This window comes from Anoplopoma fimbria, chromosome 13 (assembly GCF_027596085.1).
Source record: "Anoplopoma fimbria isolate UVic2021 breed Golden Eagle Sablefish chromosome 13, Afim_UVic_2022, whole genome shotgun sequence".
In the NCBI taxonomy this organism is placed as follows: domain Eukaryota; kingdom Metazoa; phylum Chordata; class Actinopteri; order Perciformes; family Anoplopomatidae; genus Anoplopoma; species Anoplopoma fimbria.
In genome coordinates, this window is record NC_072461.1 from 6857699 (window position 1) to 6885087 (window position 27389).

The 27389-nt window shown below is 40.3% G+C and overlaps 1 protein-coding gene across 1 annotated transcript in view; it reads left to right on the top strand.

Annotated features, from left to right (window-relative positions):
• Positions 1-27389, top strand: part of grid2 (glutamate receptor, ionotropic, delta 2) — a 442237-nt gene that overhangs the window by 332742 nt on the left and 82106 nt on the right. Inside the window, exons 9-11 of the mRNA XM_054611388.1 lie at positions 7766-7867; positions 14172-14369; positions 18551-18863. Of these exons, the coding sequence (XP_054467363.1) occupies positions 7766-7867; positions 14172-14369; positions 18551-18863 (613 nt within the window). The remainder of the gene's footprint in view (positions 1-7765; positions 7868-14171; positions 14370-18550; positions 18864-27389) is intronic.

Consider the following 27389-nt stretch of genomic DNA (forward strand, 5'->3'; position numbering starts at 1 on the left):
GTGGGTGTAAGTGTGTAGGTGTGTGTGTGTGTGTGTGTGTGTGTGTGTGTGTGTGTGTGTGTGTGTGTGTGTGTGTGTGTGTGTGTGTGTGTGTGTGTGTGTGTGTGTACAGTATATTAAAGTGTTGGGTGGTCACGATGACAGTGGAGGTGGGAAGGTGACTAAAGTATGTCCCCCTTTTTCAGTGTTACAGTAATATAGGCTGCTTGTCAGTTCGCTGTGGCCTGGCAATGCTGAATAACACACACTTCAGTCAATGTGTGTTTGTGTGTCTTTCAACTTAATTGACCTTGAGCTCACAATCTCACCATTTCATTTTTTTTCCTCTCCCAATCTCTACATCATTTTTTTTTTTACTTCTATCAACCCAAACAAGTAGCCGTATTGATTATTTTTGCTTGATTATGAGCAGTAATTAAAAGCTGTGTTATATCCACAAAACAAATTATCCCATTTGTACAAACCATCGTTCCCTGAAGAAAAATAAAAAAAATGAATACTCTTGGCAAAGTTTGCTAAACAAAGTTAATGAAAACAAATGACAAGAGAAAACAATGAACAAACAAAGATGAACTAACATTAAGCCGTGATGAAAAAACATGATGCCCTGCTGTGAGTCATACAAAATTGCACTTATCACTTCTGCAAGATGACAACATATGCTGCCTGTGAAAGTGGCATGAATAAATCAACAGTTTTTTGTATCATAATGTTTGCTTGAATATCTATCTGTTCTTACAGATCCCCCCTGAGTACCACATAAAGCTCTCTGAACCCCAAAAAGCTACATGTTATATTGTTTTCACTTTATTTCCATCAAATTGGTTGTGACGAATCTAATGCAGAAGGAGTGCAAAAGAGAAGCACAAAAGATTGCAGCAAAAACATCTTAATATCCAAGCAAAGCCCTTGATGGCATCAATTTTCATCGGATTCTATCTTTGGGAGAGTTGCTTTTTTTCACTGAACTTTATTAATCATCCCAACTGCCTATAAGTGAGTTGTATTTTTTTTATTTGGGGCTCTTAGACCTCAATCGAAATTATAAAATCCTTTCAGTGTGTGATAGCCCTTTGAATATTAAAATGTAGAAGCTAGCAACCGAAGCCCAGTGTTTAGGTAGGTGTCTGTGCCTACTTTCGGTTAATCTGGCATGTGTCCTGTGTGAGTTTATCAAGCAATGTTTTTGCTTCTTGGAGCTTGGCGGCACACTACTGTTTGAATTTGAAGGTAAAAGCAGCTTTGAATTTGATTGTTGTGGCTAATGAAATTAATTAATGAATGAATAAATGAAATTAATCAGTTTAGCATTAGCTTAAGTTGCTAATTAACCCTTATTTATTAGTTAGTAGGTAACTTAGTTATAACTTAGTTACAAGTTAAAAGAAAATACTAGTAAATGCAGCAGGTAAAGTGTGATGTGGTCTTATAATTTGGTGTCTTATAGTTTAGTGGGTAGTGTTTTCCTACATAAATTCTGTACAGTATATTATAATTAGTAAGTATGATCAGGCCTGTCGGATCTAAGTTGGGAGTGAAATAAGCCCATGAATGTAATCACATACGTGCATAAGGATTGTCATTGCTCGTTATTATTAATCTGATTATTAGACCAAGGTGTGGGACCAGAAGTGCGCTTATAACAGTTTTTTTGTGGGTGACTGCATACTAGAAAATGTTGGTCTGATTCATGTCATAAAAGCAATTGTTGTAGCAGAGAAAATAGTGTTAAGATAAGAGATATGCAGAGAGTCACAGAAACAGGGAGAAATAATGTGAATTGTGTCCAAATCAAAAAGAACGACTGACCAGAGAGCAGTAAATGAGCAACAGAGGGAAGCAAAGAAAGGAGAATAGAGATAGTGCATGATAAATAGGAAGAAATGCATTGTGGGATGCTAATGGCAGTGTTTTGAAGCCTCAGTCTTCATGGTAAGAGTCTAGGCACAGTGGGTCATTCACTTAACATGCGCGCATGCACACAAACACACACGCATACAAATGCACATTTATTTCATACTGTCGGGAGGAAATGAGGCCTTATCTGGAGCTGTGGAGATAAGCAGAGGCAGTGGGCCACTCTGCTAGCCAGGCTGCCATTTTAGGTCCAGACTCACTTTTCCTCGTCCACACACACACACACACACACACACGCTAACACACACACTCACATGCAACGCTCCTCCCACTGTCCTGTTAAAGTCAAGTCAAAACAATATGAATATAGAGTGGAAATATTGGTATTCAGATTATGTAGCATGGTGATAATAATTATATAATGTTACACATAATAGCATATTCCTCTTACTTGTTGAGAAATGGAACTATATCAAATAAATATGTTAGAAGGCATTAAACGATTTATAGCTTTTAATAACTGAGAAGTTGCAGTTATGTCGACGGGTTTAGGCTCAATTTACAGGGGGCTATCATTGGCAGAATTATAAAAGTAATATTTTCTAAGAGAGGATTGAATGAGGTCGTTAATTAAAGCAGAGATCCAAGAGGTATTGTGGAATCCAAGTGTAAATATTGGCCATCCACTGCTTTTTATAATTACTTAAGACCTGACTGAAAATAATGTAGGATGTACCCAGATTGGCCTTTAAAAGGCTTATGCCTTCATATTGCATATTGTATACATATGATTGTGTGTGTACGTTAGTGTGTGGGTGTGTTTGTGTGTGTGTGTGTGTGTGTGTGTGTGTGTGTGTGTGTGTGTGTGTGTGTGTGTGTGTGTGTGTGTGTGTGTGTTTGTGTGCAACAGTGGAATACCGTATTTTCCGCACTATAGGGCGCACTGGATTATAAGGCGCACTGTCAATGAATGGTCTATTTTCGATCTTTTTTCATATATAAGGCGCACCGGACTATAAGGCGCATTAAGCGAAACAAAACAGTCAGTTGTCAAACTTCCTCCACTTCCTACCATTGATTCATTAATGTTGAATTCTCTCGCAGCTGCTCTATTCCCATGTTCTACTGCGTGACTGATAGCCTTGAGTTTTCAGTCCGCGTCGTAGCGTCTCTTGACAGGTGCCATTTTGGGGTCCTTATACACACACACTGTAATATTATGGTGAAGCACAGTATGTATTACTCCGCGACGCTCCTGACTACGGTAGCCGTAATGCTGCAAGCGGTGCGGCTTTGTAGTTTACCAAAGTCGTACTAAAACATTTTGACAGAGCGCCGTGTACCACACAAAATCGCTTCGAGGTCAGTAAGCACAACCAGAATTAATCCATATATAAGGCGCTCCGGATTATAAGGCGCACTGTCGTTTTTTGAGAAAATTAAAGGCTTTTAAGTGCGCCTTATAGTGCGGAAAATACGGTAGTTGAACCAAAAGACACTCTTCATACAGTACCGTAGATGTTTACAAATGTATTTAATCTCAATATTCAAAATTCGCCATGTACCTTGGACAATCAGTAGTGAGGGTAGGAGAGTAAAATTAGATTTCCCTTTAATGCATAATGTGTGTGCATTTGTACGTGGTGCCGTCTGTCTGTGAATGACTGAGTGTTTGCCATACAGCTGCAAACAAAACCAGCCTGCTCCTGATTGATAGCCTCCGTGATGACTGTAGTGCTTGACAATTTTGATTGATGTGTTTCCCCTCATTTTATTGACTTGCCTTTAAACACCACGGGAAATGCAGCACAGACTACTTTTCATTACAGGCCGTTGCAAAATGTTCATTGCTGAAATTCTTCATATTCTCTTTTAACAGTCAAAAAGTGACCTCAATAAAAACTAAAGCTGATGCCTTTTATAGGAACTCTTGCTTATTCACACAGTCCAGAGGAATTAATATTAAGTTGCTTGCTTAAGGGTGAAATGACAGCAGAAGGCAATTATTGTCTTCCAAGGGCAGTGTAGGAAACACTGATATATAAAACAAACCCTCCCTATTTGACTGTTCTACAACACCATTTCAATTTGCATTTGTCATGCTTTATTTATCTACTCCTGTTTTCACAAACACTTTTCCTGATCCCACTCAGGATGACTGGTCTCACTACTGTTTCTCCGCAACCAAACTAAACTCAGCTGTAACAGATACTTGCCACAGACCTTTTAATTTATTTCTATTTTGGTTTGTAAAACTTATTCTATGTGTATGGTACGGTCAAATATAACTTTCTGTCTTGCAAAACTTTATTCTTTTCGAAGCCAACCTTGGTGTTCATATCGAGTTTGCCACTCGCACGTTACTGAAGGACAAACGAGACAACGCAGGGCTATTGTATGCCGGTGTTGCAACCATGTCCCTGCTTTTGTTGCCTGTTTTTTTTTGTGCCTGTGAGCTTGCAATGTTTATATGTGTGACGTGTGGGTCTCTGTGCTAACAAGCATGTACTTTTGTGTGTACCTGTTTCCTGTTGATCTTATGTCACAGTATAGTTGTGAAAATTAGCACCTTGCCAGTGTTGCTGTGCTGTAAATGCACATTCTACAATGTCTATCTGCGCACCAGATAGTAGAAGTATCTTGTTTTTTCTGCTACGTGCTCCAAGTCTCTACCTGTCTCTCTTTCTTAGCCATATAGAAGCCTGGCAGGAGATTATGTGATGGGTCTGTCTGTCTGGCCACAGTTAATCCTACATACAACTGGACCCTTCAGCCTAATATTTTTTGTGCTCATTTATGACTGTATGGACCTCAAGTGGTTGCAGTGATTCACACTTTTTGAAAAAGATATTTTACTGACAGTTCTATATAACACAACTGCTTCAGTCAGATTTACAGGACCACGTAAACCACAAACATTAATCCGGTAGTATTCTTAATCTATTTTCCCATCAACACATGCAAATGATGGTGGCTCAATGGGGCAGTGCTTTGTGTGTGTGCGCTGCGAGTATGTGTGTGGTTGAGGATGAAAGACAGAGACGGTGGCTGCGCTCACGGCAGACAGGTGTTGGTGTTTGGAGCAGAGCGAAAGGTTAGCAGGGAAGTTGTCTAGTGGCAGTAAATGTACAGTGAAGGTTTCAGCTTTCCCATGAATAAACAATGCAAAAACAATCCTCAATACACAAGAAGTTTCTGTGTCTAACTTTTAAGCTGGTTGGTAAATTGTGGAATCACTAGCAGGTCTCTGGACAGAGCCAGAGAGTAGCACACTGCTCCGTCCAGTTTGCAAAATGTAGATTAGTATATATATATATTCAGTGCCTTTTTTTGACCTTTCAACCTAGTGTTTACATTTGTATTTAGTGTTACAGTACGTTATCTCCTGCCATCGTATGTGTGTCCTGTTTGCATCTTGTTTGTCTTTACTCCCTATCTTTTGCATTTTGCACACACACACCACATGTACAGTCAGAAAACCGGGAAGGGTAGCAGGCACATGTGAGTCGTGAGAAGGGTGCACACACACACATTCAAACATTGCTCTGATTGTAGTGAGCGGAAGACAACAGCACTTTTTGTCTGTGTTATGGAATAAAGCTAAGTTGGCTCATCTTCAGAGAACCTACATATTACAAATGCCTCTGTTTCCTGCATGTTATAAAATTGAGAACAAACTAAAATATCTGGTACAGATTTTGAATGTGTGGGAGAGGAGCCAGATTCAGATTCTAGCTCCACATCTCCCCTCCCAGGCTGAAACGAGGATAACATGTAACATGATCTACCTGGCTGAGTCTATGTGAGTTACATTAATGCAGACAGACAAGCAGAGTATCAGTGATTTTGAAATCGCAGCAATGTTCTAATGATAATTAGAATAAGACATGATAAGGATTCATTGGAGTTAAACTCCCTACACATCCTCACAGGTTTTTCACAGATTAGACATCTGCTCACAATAAAGGTGAGCAGAGCTTTGCGGGGAATTGTATGATGTCACCGGACTAGATGTACTAAAAAAATGACACATCTCCGCCATAAACAGGTGCAATGCAGCTAAAAGGAACCAGAGAGTGTCAATCAAATGTGTTAGCTTACTCAGTCCTGAGAATAGGTATAATCATGATGGGTGGACAATGGCTGTGCAGGGCCTTTATAGGGATGTAATTCTCGACCTTTTAAAGGCACTGCACATCTACACTGGTGTTTTGAGTTATGGTTGATTAGATTTAAACTCAAGTTGGGAGTGCTATGTTGGAAATTACTAGAGGTCACCAAATTCAATCTATTAATAAGAATTTGTTAAGTTTTTGGTGCATGGTGAACTGAATATATACACAATTACAGACGTGAACATGAGCGTCGTTAACTCTCAGGGCAGTTTATGACGATAACAGAGTCAGACATCAGCCCATATGTTTTCCATTCCTCCTCCAAAGTCTCAAAAGTCAACTTGACAAATGAGCGAGCACGAACTTGCAAGTGCATAGGGAGGGTCAAGCTCACACTTCATATTGCCCTGTTCTCCCGGGAATCCATTTGTGAAGGGGGATCAGTGCTGGTTTTGAGACTGGTTTCAAGGTCTTTACCATCATATACACAACAATTACAACGAAGCAGCCGTTGGCTCTTGAATCTCAGTATCCCTTCAACAAGGCTTATTGATTATGAATGTATAAAGAGGAAAAACAGAAGTAAAAGTAAAATGGAAATCTAAGACTTTAATAGCACAAGGTCAAATATTTGGATAAAATATAGACCTATATAAAATAAAGTAAAATAACTAAGTTGTAGACAGGATGCTGAAAATATGTCTAAAAGACTAATTTAACACCAGAGAATCAAAACAAGTAAAAAGGAAAAAGAATAGAAGAAATGAACATGTACTGGTTCATTAGAATCTCTATGAACTGAAGCTATTTTGAAGTGTGGCCTTGCACAGATATGATTTCCTTACCTTAGCTTAACAGTTGCAGCGGGTTAAACTGTTGCTTTCTACACTGTCAACAAAACTTCAGCAAGGAAATGAAATGTTCGCTAAATGCCACGGCGTAAAACAGAAGCCAGTTAAGCTAAGTGTCAAAGTAAGTACTAGTCCCAAAAGGGAATTGATCAGAACTGGCAGAGAATAACATATTCAACAGTAACGTCAGGCTTTAGAGAAATGGATTATCCCATATTTTCCTTTGCAACATGCCCTCGGCTTCTCTGGTGTATTTGTGTTTTCTTCTAGCACAAATCAAGCCATGCAATGTTCTGTGTATCACAGTACGCGTGTGGGGTTGTGCGTGTTTGTCTTTGGATGGCAGACAGCTAAATCAACTCTTTTTTTCTACTACCTCTACAGGGAAAGCAGCTTGATCTTGAAACAATATCTTATTGAAAGCAGAAGGCAGCACATGAAGAAAATATGATTTGGGGCTTAAATAATGTGGTCAGGGGGAAAAGACTGGAAGTATATTTGATAGACAGAATCCTGGGTCAGATTCATAAAGCCCCTTTGAATGAAACTGCAATCATCTCCACAGGTACAGTGCATAGTGCACCTGGCGTAAACCCTGGTTTGTTCAGGAAAATAAATTTCAAAGGTCGGGCATTACAGAAAGTAGAACATGGAAATATAAGGTATTAAGTAGATAGATAGATAGATATTTGTTTTTACAGCTACAAGGCTACTGTGCTTTGTTACTAGGTTTTAACATCTCATTTCAGCTCTGATTTTGTTAATAAGTATTTTGTCTGGGTCACATTGATGTCATTTTAATGTCTTGATATTGTGTGCCTGAGGTGCATTTGCCTCTTTTCCCTTTTACCATTTATAGCTCAGTAAACCCAATCCACCCGCTGTCCACGATGTCTGTGAATCTAACTTGTATGTTTGTGTGTGTGTGTGTTCACATTACAGCTGGCAACGTGGGACCCAGTTCATGGCTTGAACGGCACGCTGACGGACAGGAAATTGGAAAATAACATGAGAGGAGTGGTGCTACGAGTCGTGACTGTTCTCGTGAGTATCTGACCTGTGTTTTCTTTTCTTTTCTGCGTCTTTTTCTTTTTGTTTATTTTATCATTCTGTGATTTCAAATTGGCCATACATAAGAAAAGAAAGACCTGTTTCAGTGTTCCCTGTTTGAAATTTGTCCTGTCGCAAAAAGGCAGAGACGACCTGTTGTGACTACTACTGGCTTGTCAGACTTCAGCCGTTTTCCCTATTGTATTCCCGTCCTTTTGTCTAGTTTTCTGCCTATCATTCAACTGTGTCTCTGCGGAGATGTAGAGAGGGACAGGATGTGTTAAGGAAGGAAAATGGCAGACAAACATTTATGAGACAAAGTGTTGAGAGGAGAGCGCGGTGTCAGAAAAGGCGAAACACAAACAAAAGTGTAAGAAAATGAGCCTAGTAATGGCCCGACCTATCGTCATTTCATTAGCTTCCATTTTGACATTTGGCAGCTAGATGATAGAGAACATTGGATACTGAGACTCCAACTCTTTCTGTTTCGCCTGCAGCATCGATTTGAGTACATCCCATGAGTGCTTTAAAGATTCACTGCTGTAAATTCTTCATATCCCGTCTTTTGAAGTGAGAAGCAGAGAAGAAAGAGATAATGCTAGACATCTTTGTGTCTATCCTTTTTTCTTTCTTTAAATTTTTTTCCCCCCCCAAAGTCTTTGATTTCATCATCTTTAAAATGAAAAGGCATATGGATTGTGTTTTTTGATGTTGCCCTTTTTTCTCATTGGCGGGCTGGCTCCTATAGGTGTACCGTATGTGCACATTTATTACTGCATGTGCACATCTATTGTCCTCTCTACCCTTCATGTTCTGCACCGCTCTGGTTGTGTGAATGTGTGTTACCAAAGATGACTGATGCTTCATGCACGCCTTAAGACAAAAATAGATAGAAATATCGTTAAATGTCCAGGGTGCTGCCCGGATGTACTGTGTTCTTTTTTTTTTTTAACGTGAGAATGGTTAGAGGGCAAATCCTGATTGTGTGTGTGTGTGTAAGTGTGAGTGCATGATGTGAAAGTTTTCTAGAGGGATCTTTGGAACAGATTGTTTCTTGTTGCCCTGGGCTGATTCTGCTCTGTTCTGTCTGTAATGTGCAGTGTTCTCTGATAGTACCATACAGAGTGTAACAAGCATGTGTGAACACACACATGTACACGAATACAAACATTAACCTGTAAAAGGATCCGTTCGTCCTAATCTATCTTCCACGCTGTTGAACACTTATTGATTAGTTAATTGGTGATTAGATCATACCACTATTAGGGCTAATGACTTTAAACCAAAGCTATTGATTGGCTGGGAATGTATTGATTATTAAATGGATGTCGCCAGAGAATGGCTATATCACTGCAATTATGGCTTAGTAGTGTATTCACAAGTGTTACCAAAATTGATATTTTGAAACCGGGAATTTAATTGGAAGCTTTGAAACGATTACATTAAAATGATGAGTAATAGACAGGAAGTTGATTTTCTTTAGATGTACAACTCTTAAGGTGCAAAATCCGACAGTACTTAAATTACGACTCTCTGATTTGCATATGTTCATCATTTAGTTTGACTCACCTCAGCAGCAGAGTTTTCATCTTTTGCTGACTTTTTTTTGTATAATACTCTCTACTCCTTAGTTTTTTGAGAGTTCACCCACATTTATTTGCTTCTACTCCACATTTATGAGTAGCAAGCTGTGAATTTATACCACAGCCCAAATATGCAGCCAAAGGCAGAGGATGTCCCTTTTTGACATGAGTTTACTTTTTTTCATAATGAAAACATGCTTAGTGCTTTACCGAAATGAACCTTAAGTTTTACTTTGAAAGAGGATGAGTCACACAGTAAACACAACTGTTGTGATGATTGAGAATGGTTGGCAATAATGATCCATTATGATTGATACGCTTACATCTAATTGTTTCAGACACAGAGTTAGATTAAATGATGTAATGGGGTATGCCTTCATTAGATAAAGACAGTAGAGAGATGACAGAAAACAAAGGAGAGGGAAATTCAATAAAGGACCCCGGTCGCAGACATTGCTGTGTTCATGGTTGCTGGCTTAACCTGCATGCCAAAGGTACACACCCAAAAGTTCACAGCAGAGACTTACATCTCCCTACAGTTGCTTGTACCAGTTGATAAAAAGGCTGAACCTGTTGAACTGTTGGAAGAGGAATGAAGTATATGATACAGTATAATTAATCACAAGTCCAAAAGTACTGCCCTGCTTGTCTGTTTTTTCTCAATACATATCCAACAACATAATCAAACTGAGACTGAAGGATATTTATCTTTTATAACAATGTGGAATCTAATCTTCTGCAGAGTCTGGCAGGGCTTTTCAAAATACATTTGTGTTTTGAATCTTTCTCTGCTACGAATCACCATGACACTGACATGCCCAGAGGAAACTTCAAACTTCATTACTAAGTCTTTGTTGTACAATTGCTGATTCCTGTCCCAATCACCTCTCTAAAAACACCCAATCAGCCCTGGGACCACATGTGGTACTTCCAGTCAAGAGGACACAGGGGATGAACTGTCACCAAAGGAATTAGAGCAGACAAAAGGAAGCAGGAGCAGGGATGAGTTGAATGAAAGGTGGGAGCAATATTGGGAAGATAAAGAGGAGATGGAAGAGAAGGATTGCTGGATATGGAGGGATGTGAGGTAGCTTTGCAAGGATGACAAGTGGGAAGTACTGTAGCTTCGATGGATGGAGAGAGAGGAGGTGTGCAGACTTATGTTTAGGTAAAGCTGGGAACGTTGGGGTGCGGAAAGATACCAAATGGTGTGTATCACGACTGGTGAGTAGCAGGGGAAAGGAAGTGATTGCAAAATAATAACAGAGAGAGGGAGAAGAGGCGGGATAGAGACAGATTAGCGTCACAAAGCCAGACTACATCTCAGAAGGTAATTTTTCGTGGCAAGATTTCAGTCTGAAAACCATTGACTGAGTATCGATTGAGCCTGGCAGCTCAAAGCAAGACCAACCAGTTAGCTAAATGAGAAGTGTTTAGCTGACAACATGACTTGTTGCCTCTCGAACGTCAAAACTTAAACAACCCATTCAAACCTTATAGATAAGGCTTTTTTTCTGTAACTGCATGGCTTGTTTCTTTTACTTCAGATGTATTCGAAAAACATATTTTGCTTGATATAGAGAATTGAGACTGTTTCCCCAGCAGCCACCAAGATTAAAGACTGAAGGAAAGACCAGTGACAAGTGTAGGAACGGTTCATGTTGATGTATAAGGGAAGGAGAGAGCTGTCATGCATTGTACAGCCAACTTGAAATGACATCTGTGTCAAACAACCTCTGCCCTTGCCAGAGAACAGTGAGCTAAGCTACAATCGTGGGTTGGCTTATTGGCACTATAGGGACATGCTTGCCGTTGTCCTAGTCCTTTTCAGTTCACCATAATGGGACTTTCAAACAGCCCCCACCCCCACATACACACACCTACACAGAGTTGTACTGTTCCCTTGTCTTGTATTGATCTGCCACAGCCATTGGGTTTGTGTTCCATTGTTAGCTAGCAAACTTGTGTGGATGGGCTTGTGTTTGTGCATTCACATACATGTGTACAGTATGAATATACGGGCTTTCACTGCAAATCACAAAGCCTGTTTCCTTGGAAAGCAATCAATGCACATCAGCTGAATAGTTATTGAGAAAACATAGAGAGATAAAAATGGAATGGAATGAGAATCTCATCTTTTTTTCTGGTACAGCTCAATTTTGATTTATAAGTTATTCATTTAATTTCCAATCATCAAGTGAAAACAAATGGAATACACAAGTTCTTATTTTTTGCACTTAGTAGCACCATTTACTTCTTGAGTCTTGCTATTGTTCTTCAAACTGTGGGATTATAACTTCCTGGTCCGTCACGTGATGCCATTTGGGCCAAAAACACTTGAACAACCCTTAATTTGATCATTAGTTCCACAAAGTTGTGAAATGCACTAAAAGCCAATCCAGGGTTATTTTCCTTTTTCCGTTTATGTGAATGAGCCAGAGAACGAGGCTGGATGAAGGGGTTGGAAGCAAGGTTAAGCGTGTGCTTGCTCAATAAGCCCATGGTCGGGAAGATCGCAGGTAGATCTTGGTAATTTCATGCGAATTTCATAATCGGAAGTCAAACTTTTTTTTTCTTCATACGCAGTTGAACAACTGTCGTAAGAATGAACAGGGCAACGCCTTCAATGATGTGTCCAATTCTCTTCAAACATCCATACTCTGGACTGATTGACAACCTAGCTTTTTAGAATCCTGTTGTCCTGCACTTCAGAAATAGAATATGCAATAAAGAAGAGGCGAATATACTCATAAAACTCTAAGCTGGAGACATGATGTCTGTGCAATATTCCTCCAGCCTCGTGTCTGCAAATTTAAATTGGAAATATTGATAACTATATTCTGGCTGTCTTCACCACTTCCAATTTAATTTAAAAAATGTCGTCATAGCATGTGTTGCCTTAAGAAATGAGCTTACAGTGTGAACATTCGCCTGAGAAGTGTATCTGGACAAGTGGTCAATTGTGTTATTGTTGCCCTGTACAAATGGATCATCCATGTTTGTTTCTAAAAGTTTAAAGTACCCGCATAGAGAAGCACTCGGTGGTGCCCGGGGCATTTTTCAGTATGTATGGTTGTGTGTGTCTGTGGGTGTTCCTGCCTTGATGGATGGATGCTTGTGGCGAGAGAGGGACTTGGCATGCATGTCCACTCACTGCCTAATAGGTTATTGAACAGCAGCAGCTAGCAAGGATTAGAAAACGCCAAGGTAATACGTAGCATAGCCTGGCTGCGAGTGTGTCTGTATGTGTGTGTGCTTAATGTGCAGCCAGTACCCAGTCAATAACACACAGGCCCTCATAAATCTGCAAGACATACTGGTTAAAACATTTCTCTCATCAATAGGGATGTATGAAAGAAGAGGTAAAAAGAGGGGTGAGGGAGAACAGAGAAAACTCCTGTGTGAAACACTCAATCAAATTACAGTAAATATATGTTGCTATCCATGTTGAAAAATACCTTGTTTCTCCTGCGCTGTGTTACTTTAATCGCCTAAAATGTCAGCGTCGTTGGTTGTCATTTTACCTCCTCGGGAAGCTGCCCTTTAGATTGCCATGGAGATATTGACAAACAAGAGGTTCAGCAGTCCCAAGCGCATTGCAAAATGACCCAATAAAAAACAAATCTGCTGAATTGCATGACACGGTTATTGATTTCCAACATTTTAATTCACTTGAAAATGTTAAATAGGCTATATTTAAATAAATGATTAAGCATGGTTCACTCTGTGAATAAAAAAGAAAGCTGAGTAGGGAACTTGGTGAACCTAGCCAAAACGGGTTTGAGGGGGTACATGTTGTTTTTTTCCTGTAATTCCAAATAAAAAAAGGAAGCTAGGAATTTTAACACTTATTATTATATTAAGAACAGAATGTCGAAGCTGTGATCTGTTTTGGAACATTGTTCAGCATCCAGATTCCCCTCACAAGAACAGAAGGCAGAATAACTCCTGGTCAGAATTATTTTATTTTTTTATGATATTGCTACCAATGGTATTAAGTTTGTCTCCCGTTTCCAATTCTTGTTGTGTACAGTGTAGTAACTGACAAAAGGCAATGTTTCAGTGAGTACCCATTTTTTTAGTATCTCATATTTTACGAAGGATCAAGACAAAATATGCATGTATAAGAGGATACAAGAAGATGTGATGCATATTTCACCCCTGCAATGGCATTTCACATGTCAGAAGGGAGACAAATCCCATTTTCACCCAAATACATGGGATGGTAACGCATATTAAGAGTTGGAGGTGGTAAAGGTGGCTTTCAGGAGCAGCAGGGAATCAGTGAAAATGTAAGAGTAACAAGACACAGAGGAAATGTAAAACATGCAAGTCTTAAAACATTAAAATGCTTTTATTTCGTTAGTGGTAGGAAATGTTTTCAACAATCCAAGATGTTTTTGTAAGATGTAAACTCCAAAGGGAAACATAGCTTTATGTGTAGTGTTTGACAACACTATCATTGTTATATCATTTTACGCGTGTACTGATGGTTGTAAACAAACTTAGAATTACACTAGTAGTGTGAAAAAGAACCTCTTTGTGCTGTCTTTGTAATGTTGGCTCTCACAGACATCCCCCCAACATTTTAGATGAGCATTTGTGCTGGTATAATGGCCACTTGAGTAATTGGGTGATTTAATGCTTGAATGACTTGTGTATTGATTGGCTGCTTGACTGACTTCCTGACACACTGATTGATATTTGCCCTGCAGGAGGAGCCGTTCGTAATGGTGTCAGAGAATGTTCTAGGAAAGCCGAAAAAGTACCAGGGCTTCTCCATTGACGTCCTGGACGCTCTGTCCAACTACCTGGGCTTTAAGTACGAGATCTACGTCGCTCCAGACCACAAGTACGGCAGCTTGCAGCCTGACGGTCAGTGGAACGGACTGATGGGTGAACTGGTCTTTAAGGTGAGGAGAAAATAATTCACATGCATGCACAAACACACACTCACAATAGGATTGAATATTGGAGAACAATGACATGGGTCGGATAAAAGAGGATTTAGCCTGCAGAGAGAATATGGAAATGAGAGTTTGTTGCTTATTTATGCACAGTCACTATAAGAATACACAAGGAGGAGAAGCAGGCATGGAGGCAGACACATGCCATCGGCATCACTTATGCTAAATAGGACTATAGCTTCCTTCAGGTTGAGTCTGCACAGTCTGGAGTCCCATCATAACATTCCCACTAGAAATCCTGTCACTTCAAAAGCAAATATTGCATTAGGCTACCGTAGGGCTGACTTTAACTTCTTTAAATTGGAGCGAGAAATTTAGACACTCAGAGATGTCATATTGCATATTGGTAAAAAAAAAAACACTGCAACTTTCTAATGATTTGACTAGCTTCAGGTGTCGTCAAGTGTTTGATGCATAACTTCGGGCAGACACTTGAACCGCTTCAGCGAGAAGTTGAAAAGTGGCAATGATGTTTCTCAAGAGACTGCGAGGCTATAAATGTGGATCTCACGGCAATGGAGAGGTCTACAGTTTGATTGGCACATTTGGATGATAACTACTTTAACCTTATCATAGCCACCATAGCAAACAGGTTACTCAAGGTAGCCAGCCCCACTATTGTCATTAATTAGCACAGAGTTCACAAATGTCACTGCTGTCTAACAAATTAGCAAATCAATCTTGTGGTCTGCAAATTTTAATGCTAAAGTCTTTTGTCTGTCTGTCCATTCAGCCTTCCTAGCAGCCATTTGCAAACAGCAGGCTACTGCATATTTTATATTATTTTGCCCAAAAACTGAATTTGTTTATTGTAATCCATCAGAAAATCTTTGACTGTTTTACCCCAGAAAGAAAATAAGCAGCAGACGAAAAAGGAATAAAGAAAAAGGACAGTTACAAACCTGTCCATTCTGAGTGGAGACAATAATTCAGATTTTCATCTTTAATACACAATCAATCTAATATATTGCTGATCAATATCTCTCTGAGACATTAACAAGCTCTCAGCAGATGCAACATTTATTTGCACTCATTCTCATTCCTTATCCTTTACTGCAGAAAAGACAGAGCTTGTTTTATTTTGCTTTGGAAAACAAACTCTAAGCAAACACATGGAAACATCTGCATGTACTGAATAGCTCATGGTTACTCAGACCTTCACTGTTCCTCTGGGGCCTTGGTTCCTTAAAACATTCATCGAGTGTTTTCATGTGGGGGCCTGCCAACAATAAGACTAGAGCTCATCTCAGTATCTCACGCTCAAGATTAATGAAATATTTTAGCTAGGTATAAAGTTAGGGTTTGTTGTGTCACAAAATGCCCCTTTAACAGAATATAGTACAGGTTACTCTCAGTTTGAGACACTAATTCAACAATAAAAAAGCAACTATGGAGGCATGAGTGGATTCTCATCCAACAACCCTCTTACATTTTCATACAATAAAGACCCAGCTGGTCTTTAATTACCATTCCCGACTGTGTGTACGTGTGTGAACAATCTCCTTTGTTGTCCTCCGGGAATTGTGCTAAGCTTCTCCACATTTTGTTCATACTCCATGGGTCAAGGATGTTTCTTTTTTTATTATTAGCAATGTTTTCTCTGAAGTTGTCCTTCATTATTTTCTTTCTACTGTGTGTCAGGCTTGAATATTTTTCCAACTGGGTTCTCCTTCCCTTGACCTTGTATACTACAATGCAACAGCTCACAATGTGATAGAGAAATGCTTCAAGCAACATGCATGTGTGAATATTTATGTGAGCACATAACAAGGTTTATTTCTCCAAAAACCCAATTATACCCGATAATTATTACCCAGAGTGCATTCTGGAAGTTTGAATTGCCATGTTGACTGACCATGGCAGTCACAACGGCAATTTATCTCTATTCACAAACACACACACACAAACACCTCACACGCTTGCCTATTTGCATGCATATCGTTGTGTTGTCTGAACCAACAGGCATCCTGCAGGCCTTCTAATATTCTTATTATGCAGTTTAGGTGACAATTACTCCACATTTAAGCTTTTTGTTTCCTCACTCAACTGTGAAATTAGCGTTTTTTTATATATTTTTTGCCTTCAGTGGATTAAAATATGTGCTTGTTTTGTGTGTGTGGGCGTGTGGGTATATGGATGTTGTTAGCATGCAAGTGTGTGTCTGTAAGTGTGTTTTTTGCCGTGGCTGTAGGGCTTAGCGTTAGCCAACAAAATCCCCTAACTTGTTGCAGTCAGTTGTTTCTAGTTAATAAAATCTCATTATCTAACAAGTTCATAATAATGTGTGCAATCTTTGCCACTAATGTTCAAACACACACGTGCACACTCACTACAGCATCTTAAATCCTTGTTATGTTACAAGCAGATGTCTACATCTGGTAGCTAAGCACTGGGGACTGAAAACATTTTAATTAGCCATTATTGTTTTTGCATTTAAGCTGAGCTCAGCCTATTTTTCTTGGCAGACATACTCAGTGACAGCTATTTTTTTTACAACTTAAAGTCTTTACGCTTAAATAATTAAAGCAGTCATTTGTTGTCCCTTAAAATTCCAAGCATTCCAAGTGATAAAAAAAAGCTTTGAATCAACGCACAATTGTAAAGATTCCCCAGTCCATGCTGGGTACTACATGGGGCTTACAAGACAGTACTTACATACTTGTGTACAGTACAGAGGCAAAACAGAGAAATATAAAAAGAATATCCATACGTGAGGTTACTTTGGGTATCTTCCACATTATGACCCTAGTTTTATCTTCAATATCCATTTACTACTAAAGCAACGCACAGAGGTACTATATAGGAGATTGGGAGCACTTCTATTGCCTCTCGCCGCTCTCAACATAGCGACGGCTGAGCCAACAGCTCACAGCTAACAGTGCGAACAACGCTAACAGTGCAAACAGCGGCAAAACAGGGTTAACCTGCAAACAGTCGTCACTCCCCATACGACAAATAACTAGGCTTGGTCAGTACTCCTCTTGGTGTCTGACAACGATGCCCATTTAGCATGGGTATACAATTCTCCCACCCGCTGTATTGCAAGCAGAGCAACTGACGTAGTATAACGTGTGCGATATGCCACACAGGGTGGATGTGAGTGGAGGTCAAACAAACACAGGACTTTTGCCCAGGAGTACGCTGTCCATGTCTTGTGCAAAACCAAAAGTTGACATTTTGTCAGTCGTTAGCAATGTGAGTTGTAAGCAGGTCAAGTTAACATCAACCATGCTCTTTTCCTAAATCTAACTTCTTGTGAAGATGGAAGTTTATTTTCAGAAGACACTATTTATTTAACAGGAGCATACTGACACGCCTTCACTTTCAAGATGGAGGGGTAAATAGAGCCTCATAGTTTGAATCTTAGGAGCTTTGACCAAGCTGCATTATTTGAGGCATTGGTGTGAGAAGGTGTTGGAGGGTGGATGCTATGATTCCATGATTATGGTGTTGGTTGGGGTGGCATTATCGGCTGGATTTGTATATGAGAGAGACGCTCACATGCACAAACGTGCTAAAAGGAGAAATTGTTGAATTGATGTGTCCAGCCAAATATGTCCTTGCTTAATTGATTAAAAGCGTCAACATGGTCATAACCCTGTTCACATTTGACAGAGTTTAGTAAAGCTTTTACAACATCACATAATTTCCTAGCAATGCATAATTTATTTAAATGCTTACACATCAAAAAAAACTTTCTGAGGGTAAAGTTTTGGTCAAGCATAGCTATTGAATATATGTAGTGAACAGTGTGTAGAGACTATTTGGTGCTATTGCTTTATCTCCCATCAGCCGTACTGTATGCAGGTGTGCAAAGACAACTTATTCTGAAAGTTCTGTAAAATAATTTTTAGAAATTGCATTTACTATGAAAGAAAAACCATAAATATTGTTGACAAAAGTTCTATTCTCACACAACATATTTTGTTTATCTACCAACAGCTCAGATGTTAAGTAGGTAATAGAGAAATGTCTTTGCACTTAGATAATGGGAAGAAACAGATGCAGAACTTAAAGCACTTACCTATCGCTGGTTACAGAATCCCACATTTTTCAGGTGTTCCTCACCTACACATTTTCACAGAGTTGACACTTGAAACTCCTCTGTTCCCCTCCGCCTCTTGCAGCGAGCCGATGTGGGACTCTCTGCCCTCACCATCACGCCTGAGCGAGAGAGCGTCGTGGACTTCACCACACGCTACATGGATTATTCTGTGGGCGTTCTGCTGCGCAAGGCCGAGCGCACTGTCGACATGTTTGCCTGCCTGGCGCCCTTCGACCTGTCACTGTGGGCGTGCATCGCGGGCACCGTGCTCCTCGTTGGCATCCTGGTGTACTTGCTCAACTGGCTCAACCCACCCCGGCTCCCCATGGGCTCTGTGTCCTCCACAACACTGTACAATTCCATGTGGTTCGTGTACGGCTCCTTTGTACAACAAGGTAAGGAAGAAATGGGACATGAAATGTTGAATGTTATTCACAATTATGCTTTCTCAACAACTGTTTTGGACTAACAAGATAGTAGTTCAGGAAAAAGAGTTCCAAGTATTTTTGTTAACATCACATCATTATGACTTTCTAAAAGATTACCTACGTATGTAGATCTGTATGGGCAGAATGAGTAGGCTTTTCCTAAAAAACAATGTAGAAAAATGACCTCTTATGACCTCTCTCAATCATCATCTATAAAAACACTTGATTTAAAGCACACACCCAAGAGGAAGCTTCCGAAATGGAGGACACATTAGCGAAAAAGAAATTCGGCCAACAGACAAAGCTCGAGAGTGAATCTGTGGTTGGCTTTCACCCACTGGCGAGAACCCTGCTCAAGCTGTTCATTCTTTTGTATCCTTTTAATGGAGTAAGTCAAGCCCTATAACTCAGGGGTTCACAGAATCATTTGTATATTTTTATAGTTTATGACTTTTACCCGAGCTGGCAACCAGAAGGGGCACAGTAGTATTGTTTAATAGTTTGCCTTGGGGATATGAACTTCAACAGCAAACCATATTTGCAGGTTCCATCTCAAAGGTAAGAGATAATGGGCGGGAGGGGAAGCATTGAATAAAAAGGTGTGATTGCTAAAGCAATCTAATGTCAAAAGTCTGATAATAGCTGTCCCTTGGGTGTCATAAGTGTGGATTGACCTATTCTTGCTTGAGCCCAGTAGTCAAATAAGAACAAAAGGGAGGAGAGGCTTTGTTCCACATGGATTGATTGGGGGATAATGACCTCATCCTGGTTTTCTACCCAAAGATTTTCCAGAATCCGCTGGGCTGTGCTCAGGTGTGAGATCAGACAATTGACACCAAGGGAAGTATTTAAATTCCATCAGTGCAGGAACAGAGCCATGACGGGGAGAGGAGAGGGCAATGTGAGCTGGGAGAAAAATAAGCTCACATAAATGTGCATTTTGTCTGTTTTTCCACCAGTCTGTGTGTTTCGTTGAGTATCTCTATTGACTATAGAATAACTGAGAGAAACTAAATATTGTCTTATTTATTGGCTTATGTTTGTATGTGTGTCTGTGTGTGCGGTTTGCAGTGTAATAAAATAATAACTGCTATTTTCCAACGAGCACAGTGTGCTCTCACTATCATGCTCCAGGAACCGCAACAGTTCATTTTTTAAGCTGCATTAATCATGCAAAACTTAGGAGAACTTTTTTTTTTTTAAACTCCTTGTGAAACATTTCAGGCCCTGAATAAGCAACTGATGAGCATTCCACCGTTTGGTAAATAATCCTCCATCTTGTGCTGCAGCTAATGGTGGTAATGATGATGATGATGATGATGCATGCTAATTGCTGTTTGATATTCACAATCGTTTCTCTTTTTAGCCGTAATTAACATTTTAGTCATGGCATCATTAGAGAGTAGATAGAGAGAGAGAGAGAGAGAGAGAGAGAGAGAGAGAGAGAGAGAGAGAAAACATTGAATGTGTTTGTCCATTGTGTGTTTATATATTCATGATATTGGTGTGTGTGGTTCTGTGGAGGTTATATACTGTACAGTGTGCGTGTTTGTGTGTGTGGCATCAGGTGCTTCTCCTTCATGTGAGAGGAGCTTTGTGCTTTGGCCACAGGTAATTCATTTCTGATTTGGCTAGCCAGAAATATCTCTCAGAAAATTAACTGAGCATGAACACACCACTGCCGGAGGGCGAAGTGGTGTGACCTTCACGTGTTTAAAAGTCACAAGTAATCTGGTTTGTGTCCCAGCAACCATTTTGTAAAGCAGAGTTCTCCTCTTCGCGATAACTAATTTTTAGTTACTTTATAGTTAAACTATATCTTGACTGACAAATTAGGCATCATTTGAAAAAAAAAAAAGTTTATAAAGTCAGTTTCATAAAATCTTACAAACACACAGACATGAATATCTATGAAGCAACTCCCTAATGTCCCAGACCTTTGTGCTTCACCCTGAACTATTACCCTTAGGGGAAAAAAATGATTCAAATGACACACACACCGACAGCAGGAGGGAGCTCGAGATGACTGTTGAGACTGAAAAATTAAACATGACGCCAGAATTTTGCTTTTGGCTGTGTCACTTTGACTGTGAGAAGGAGATGGAGAGGGGGAGAGGGGAAGGGGGGAGGTGTGAAGGGATTAAGACGATTTCGCTCCCCTTTTTTTTCATTTATTCCTCCTTTCTCCTTTTTACTATTTCTTGCTATCCACTTCCCTTTCTTATACTTCAAATGTTTACTATTTTATATCCAGCTGTGTGTCCTTTCATCCCTTCTCTTCATCATCCTCCATTCATTTTTCCCTCTTCTTCTTTTCCGATTCTCGCCCTCTCTTCCTTTTTTTTATTCCTCTGTGCCAACCAGCCATGGCCAGATGTTTTTTCGGGTTGTCCGTCCGTCTTTCAGTCCCACTCTCATGAATGGGATATCTCAGAATAGCCTTGAGGGAATTTGACACAAACATCCACATGGACTCAAGAATGAACTGATTAGATTTAAAGGTCAAGGGTCAAGGTCACTGTGACTTTACGTACGTCCCATTCTCGCGATATCTCAGTAGAGCCTTGAGCAATTTTTTTCAAATTTGATACAAAAGTCTACCAGGACTCAAGGATGAACTGATTAGTATTAAGTGGTCAAAGGTGACGGTGACCTCCTGAAACACATTTGGCCATTATATGCTAATAATGAAAATGTCACACATATGTCTAATAAGATTAAGTGATGACATTTTGGACAGACATGGATGTAAACTGCAACATGACTGATTGGACACAACAGTGAGGGGGTAATTCTAGTCAGTCTAGTAAGTCCTTCCCTCTTGCTCATCAGGGCTACCAAAGTACCAGCCCATAGGTCTCTCAGTCTGTGGTGTGTGGGTGGACGTAAAGAGACAATAGAGGGAGAGACAAAGAGAAAGCGAAAGAGGGAATGAGAACAGCGGGGAAAGTATCTGTACACCATAAACTATGTCTAATTGGTCTCAAGGAGAGTGAGAGAGACAAGAGAGGGAGAGAGGGAGGAAAGGGAGACACAATGGGAGTGCATCTGACAAAATCTGCCTGGTTAACTGCTACATCAAAGGCCTTGTAGAAGTCCTGTGCTTTGGTTTCATTATTCAACATTAATGCTGTTTCTCCTCAAACAGAAGAACACCTCAAAGAGCAACGTTGACAGAAATAAATGAATCAGTTGTTCAAAGAATTAGCTTTAAGATTTGCAGGAGGAAAACAGAAAAATAGATACAAAGTCAATAATAACCTTAGCTTATGGTGAGTCAATATTAATATTGGCAAAAGGCTCAAAAAAGAGGCAGAAATGGAGGATTTATACAATGCAAACTTTACAAGCAAATATCAGGTAAAGGGTATAATATAGTATATAAGGTGGATATGCAGTAAACCTCATCAGAAAAAGCTTGTATGTACTTTTAAGAGCAATAAATAATACTGTGGAAGAACACTGTAAACTCAAAAGTCCTTTTTAGTCTAAAAATAAAAAGTAAGCTATTGAAAATCCAGTTTTGAATCTAAAGGTAGCACATAGGTAGATGCTGTTCCTGCTGCGTGTGTCGGGGAAAATAATGAGCAGGTGACGTTTAAATAAGAGCTGAAGACAGAATGAAGTAGAGGTAGATGTGAGGATTTGATTTAAACAGGATGTGAAATGTTTCCTAAGGAGATTAATTTTCAGCTTCAGTTGGGCTACTCTTTGGCCCTGGCTGAGGTGGGAAGGTCATTCCAAGGTTTTTCAGAGCCAGGAGGGAGAAGAGTCAAGGCTGGGATGAATGATTACCAGGTCGTATTATTAGGAGAGCCAAGCAGACAACATTAGCAGAGTGCAGGGCATTGACTGGCTGGTATGCAGAGCCTGGACAGACCATGGCCTGGAGTGATGCGGATGTGCACTCATTTGCAGTCTTGTACACCAGGTTTTGGATTTGAAATGAGCCACCACAGGCAGTCAGCGGCAGGAGAGCAGGATGAGGGTGACATGCAAGAATTCAGGAGGACAGAAAACTAAGCTGAGCAGAAGTGCTGATAAGGAAGCACCTACTTCATTCCGTGTTGTGGAAAATTGTAAACCAGCAGGAAAAGAAGGAAGTGCTTGAAAGAACAAAAATTCTGTTTGTGCGATGACAACATTCATACATGGCGTGGAATGAAAAAGTATTATTCATCCTCAAAAATGATAATGCTTCTCAAATTACAGCCTGTGAAGTGGATTAAACATCATTTTTTACGGATATTGGAGACGGAATGAAAACCAAAGGCAAATCGAATTGACCATTCTTCCGTGTTTGACTCATCCAGAGAATTATTTTGAATAGTCCAACTAAATTCAGTAATGATGCAATTAATTTTTGATCCATTTCATTAAAAGCAAACCTCAAAATGCTACAAAGAAACGTAATTCTATGAAGAAGGAAAGAAGGATTAACACCAGGAAGGCAAGAAATAGCAGTGAAAGCAGTGGAAAGATAATTTAGCTGTTAAAAAAAAAACTTGCTTTAGAGAGGTTTCTGGGCCAGTTTAAAACAGAAACCACCGTGTCTGAGTTGCCCCTGGGTGTTGTTCGGGCAGTGTGTTCCACAGCCAGAGAGCATCTACAACAGATTATAGAACTGAAAACTGAAAAACAACCACGATACTCCTCTTTTTTTCGTGTGTCTTTTTATTTTGGTGCAAAGCTGCACTCTGAGAGAGAAGAAAGCTAAAGTGGCCACAGTTATCAAATGGACTGTGAACTCTGCTGTAATTGAAATGTGCAGGCAGGCGACAGAGGCTGGTATTCATAGGAGGCATATCTGCTGACGTGTAACCTGTGTAGGAAGGAGAGAGGGATGGTTATGCAAGTCAGACTTGTTGAAGAGCGAGAAAAACTACGAGTTTTAGAGCACTTTACCTCGTCCCCTCCGTCCCATTTCCTGTTTCGGTACCTCCCTGTCTCCCCATATCTGTCTCGCTGTCTCTTTACGTCCTCTTGGCCCTGTCCAGACTCCGAAGTTTTGTCAGCAGGCATTTGAGCCAAAGTAGAACTGTCAAAAGCAAAACTCTGGTGTCACACTGAATATTTGTCTTTTGCAAATCTTTCCAAGACGCGCTCTTCTCCGTCTCGCTTTTTGGTGTTCTCCCCTAATTAATGGCCCAACCCGTGGGGGAGAAGAAAGACGCTGTGGAGAAGCAGACTGTGTTTTTGTGGGTGTGTGAGCTCGTACGCATGTTATCTTAGCATGCAGCCCCACTGTCAGCGTGAGTGCTGCTGTCTCTCAATTAGAGCTTACTTTGTGGGAAATGCATACGCAGTCACACACAGACGCACACTGGGAATTACTTGTTTTGAAATAAATGCACAGATACACAAACACATCAGAATCAGGGCCACAGGCCATAATCAACACTTTCATCTTTCCATCTGCTGCTCTAAAAATCTCTCTCTTTTTTTAATTCCTCTCACAACCTGCACCTCTTTTTTTCCCAACTTCCCCCCACTGTGCATATATCTGTCTGTATGAGTGAGTTTGACTGTGTGTGTGTGTTCTTTTCACAGCCTTGTTGTGGCGCCATATAGAAATAAAAACGATTGTTTCTCTGTGTCCCTTCCTCCCTCATTTTGTCTCTCATCCCTTCATCCCTCAGTTCTCTCCGCTCTCCAATTCTTTCGACTTACTGCTGAGTTTGCTCAATGTGAGTTGCGTTCGCATTCGGCGCTCCCCGTCCCTTCTCTCTCTTTCTCCTCCTCTATGTGTCTCTCCCTCCATCATTATCTCTGCTTCTGCTGTGCCGTGCTGCTGGGAACCCACCGTTATCATCATTTTCCTGCTCTCTTCTCCTCTTTTTCTCCCTCTCTCCCTCTCTTTATGTCTCCCTCTAATCCATTATCCCTCTCTAACGACTGTGTGGTGCCGCTGTGAAGTGGACCCAACTTTAGGACGCCCATCCCTCCTGACTGCACCCCGCCATCTCTCCATCTATCCTCCCTCTTTTCTTCTTTCTGCCCCTCTCACAGTCTCTTTCTGGCTACAGAGATGTGCCGCTGTGTAAAGAGACCGTCTCTCAGCAGTTCCATTAAATGCATGTCTCTCTCTTGCTCTTTCTTCCACTATGTGCTCCCTTGTTTCTGTCACATTTGCTTCCTTTTCTTCCTCCGTTTTCTCTCCATTCCCAGTGATCTCACTTGCCTTCCCTGTCCACTACTTTATTACTTTCTTACTACTGACATGGGATGAAGTCCAGCTGTTACTAGTGCCGCCACATCCCTGCTTTCACCCTTTTGCCTACCATACACCTGTCCATCTGTCCACTTTTTTTCCAAAATGAAATATATTCAATTACATTACATATCTATTAAGATAAATTACTTTTGGATTGAAGCACCCCACAGTATATTTGTAAATGAGTTATTTAGTTAATTAGGATTAGCTGCGTATTCCACACATCCCCCCACCCCTTAGCAGGAGGCCCCTTAAATATATTCCTTTTGAACAGTCCTTACAAGTGTGCCGAGTTGCACAACTTTTCCAGCATGTTAAGCCCCTAAATTGGGCTGTTAATTTGCATAAATAATAATTCCTTCAGTTTAAAGAGGGCCTCTGCTGGCAGACTGCTGGTCAGTGCTCAGGCTCTATTAACAAGGCACTGTAAAGCTCCATAGAGCTGCGGAGAACTGCAGAGTTGGGTGATAATTCTCGATGCCTAGCAACCCCTTTCACATCCATGTGGTGATGTGATCCATTGTTGATATAGGAAAATTGATTGTAGCTACTTTAATTAAAGCATCTAAATAGTTCCTCCTCTACATTTTACAGATTCAAAATGAAAAACATATTTGAGTCCTTGTACTATGAGGCACATTAAGCATTTGGAAAATGGAAATGTGCCTCCCGTCTGTATTTTGATTCACGTCATAAGAGTGATGGCTTTCAACTTTAATTACCTTCCTTCCAGAAGCTGCAGCCACCAGCTTAATTGCGTGCTTCATATTACCCAGTATGCTTGCCTTATACATGTGAGGGTCTAAGGTATGTGTTGATTCTCACATGCTCTCTCACTCACTTTATATTTTGTTCTCTCTCTATAGGGCATTAAATGTTTAGTCATGCTAGTTAAGTTGCCTAGACCAAATGTCTCCTGCTGTTCTGCTGCAGTAAATGTCACATTCAGCTTTGTGCCGCAAAGAGAGAGACGGGGATATATAGACACAGAGTTAAGCCGCAAACACACGCAGAGTGAAAGAATCTTTAGATTTTGAATCCATCAACACTCAGATTGTTGTGATGTTGGCAGACGTTCCCATAAAATATATATCTGACACAGCAGCTCTGAGGCACACTGAAGTTGGCTGGTCTTGTTCTACCCAGATTCTTTCACAAGGGAGTCTGAGAAGCTGTAGCTAGCAGGGACAGTAATGAGGAGGTTGGTTTGATTGTAGTACAAGCATATTTATTTTGGGCTCTCTGTTGTTAACTGCGTCAGAAAAACAGACCGGGTGAATTCCGTTTATTTCCCAGTGAATGTGCTGCAAAGGTCAGGCTTTGAGCAGAATGCAACTGGAATAAACAACAACAAACAAACGTTTTAATTGCTTCTTGATAGATGTCTTTGCACAGTAACTTTTCCCGGGATTAAAATAAATATTACATTGTTAAGGGTATCCTGGTACATCTAGAACCTTGTGCCTGAAAACAAAAAAAACAAAATTTATTTCAAAACTCAACATAATGGATAAGAATCTTTGCAGTTACTGCAGTTCTGCCGGCTCAGGATCAATAAGACATGGAGAATGATACAACATTCGACAAGCAATTGCCAATAGATATAAAGAATAGGTCTACTGGTTCTTTCTGTTCAATCACAAAAGGCATATCAATACACAAAGTCCTGATTTCCCTCAGTTACCCTGAGTGAATCCAGATAAATGCAATATGAATGTCATTATTTAAGTTGACAAGGCAACACACACTCGCACACACACACACACTCGCGCACACACACACACACACACACACACACACACACACACACACACACACACACACACACACACACACACACAAACACCACACCAAAGCTCCGAAACACTTCAGCCCGATAGAAAAAGAAATAGAAAAGGAGGAATAGAAGACAGGTGAGCCAAAAGGGCTAAAACAGCGGGAGAGCGAAGTGCTGCACACCTTGTTAGTGTTCAGTCAGTCATTATACAGGCTGCTGAAGCAGGACTGTAATAGAGAAGGTTAGGCATAAAGGCAGAACAGTTTAAGCTTTCACAGTGTCCAAACCAACATAAGAGCTGTTGTTATGACTGGAAATAAACACACTGCAAGGTAGAGAGAGGACAAGTGATTCAGAGAGGTGTATATAGAGGCAAATAAACAATGTTGTTGGCAAGAAGAAGCCAGAATACATGATGACATACTGCTGTACCTCATTTTATCAGTGTTGTTTGGCATAGATGGGTCACATTATCAGTTCAAAGGCACAACATGTGATTCAA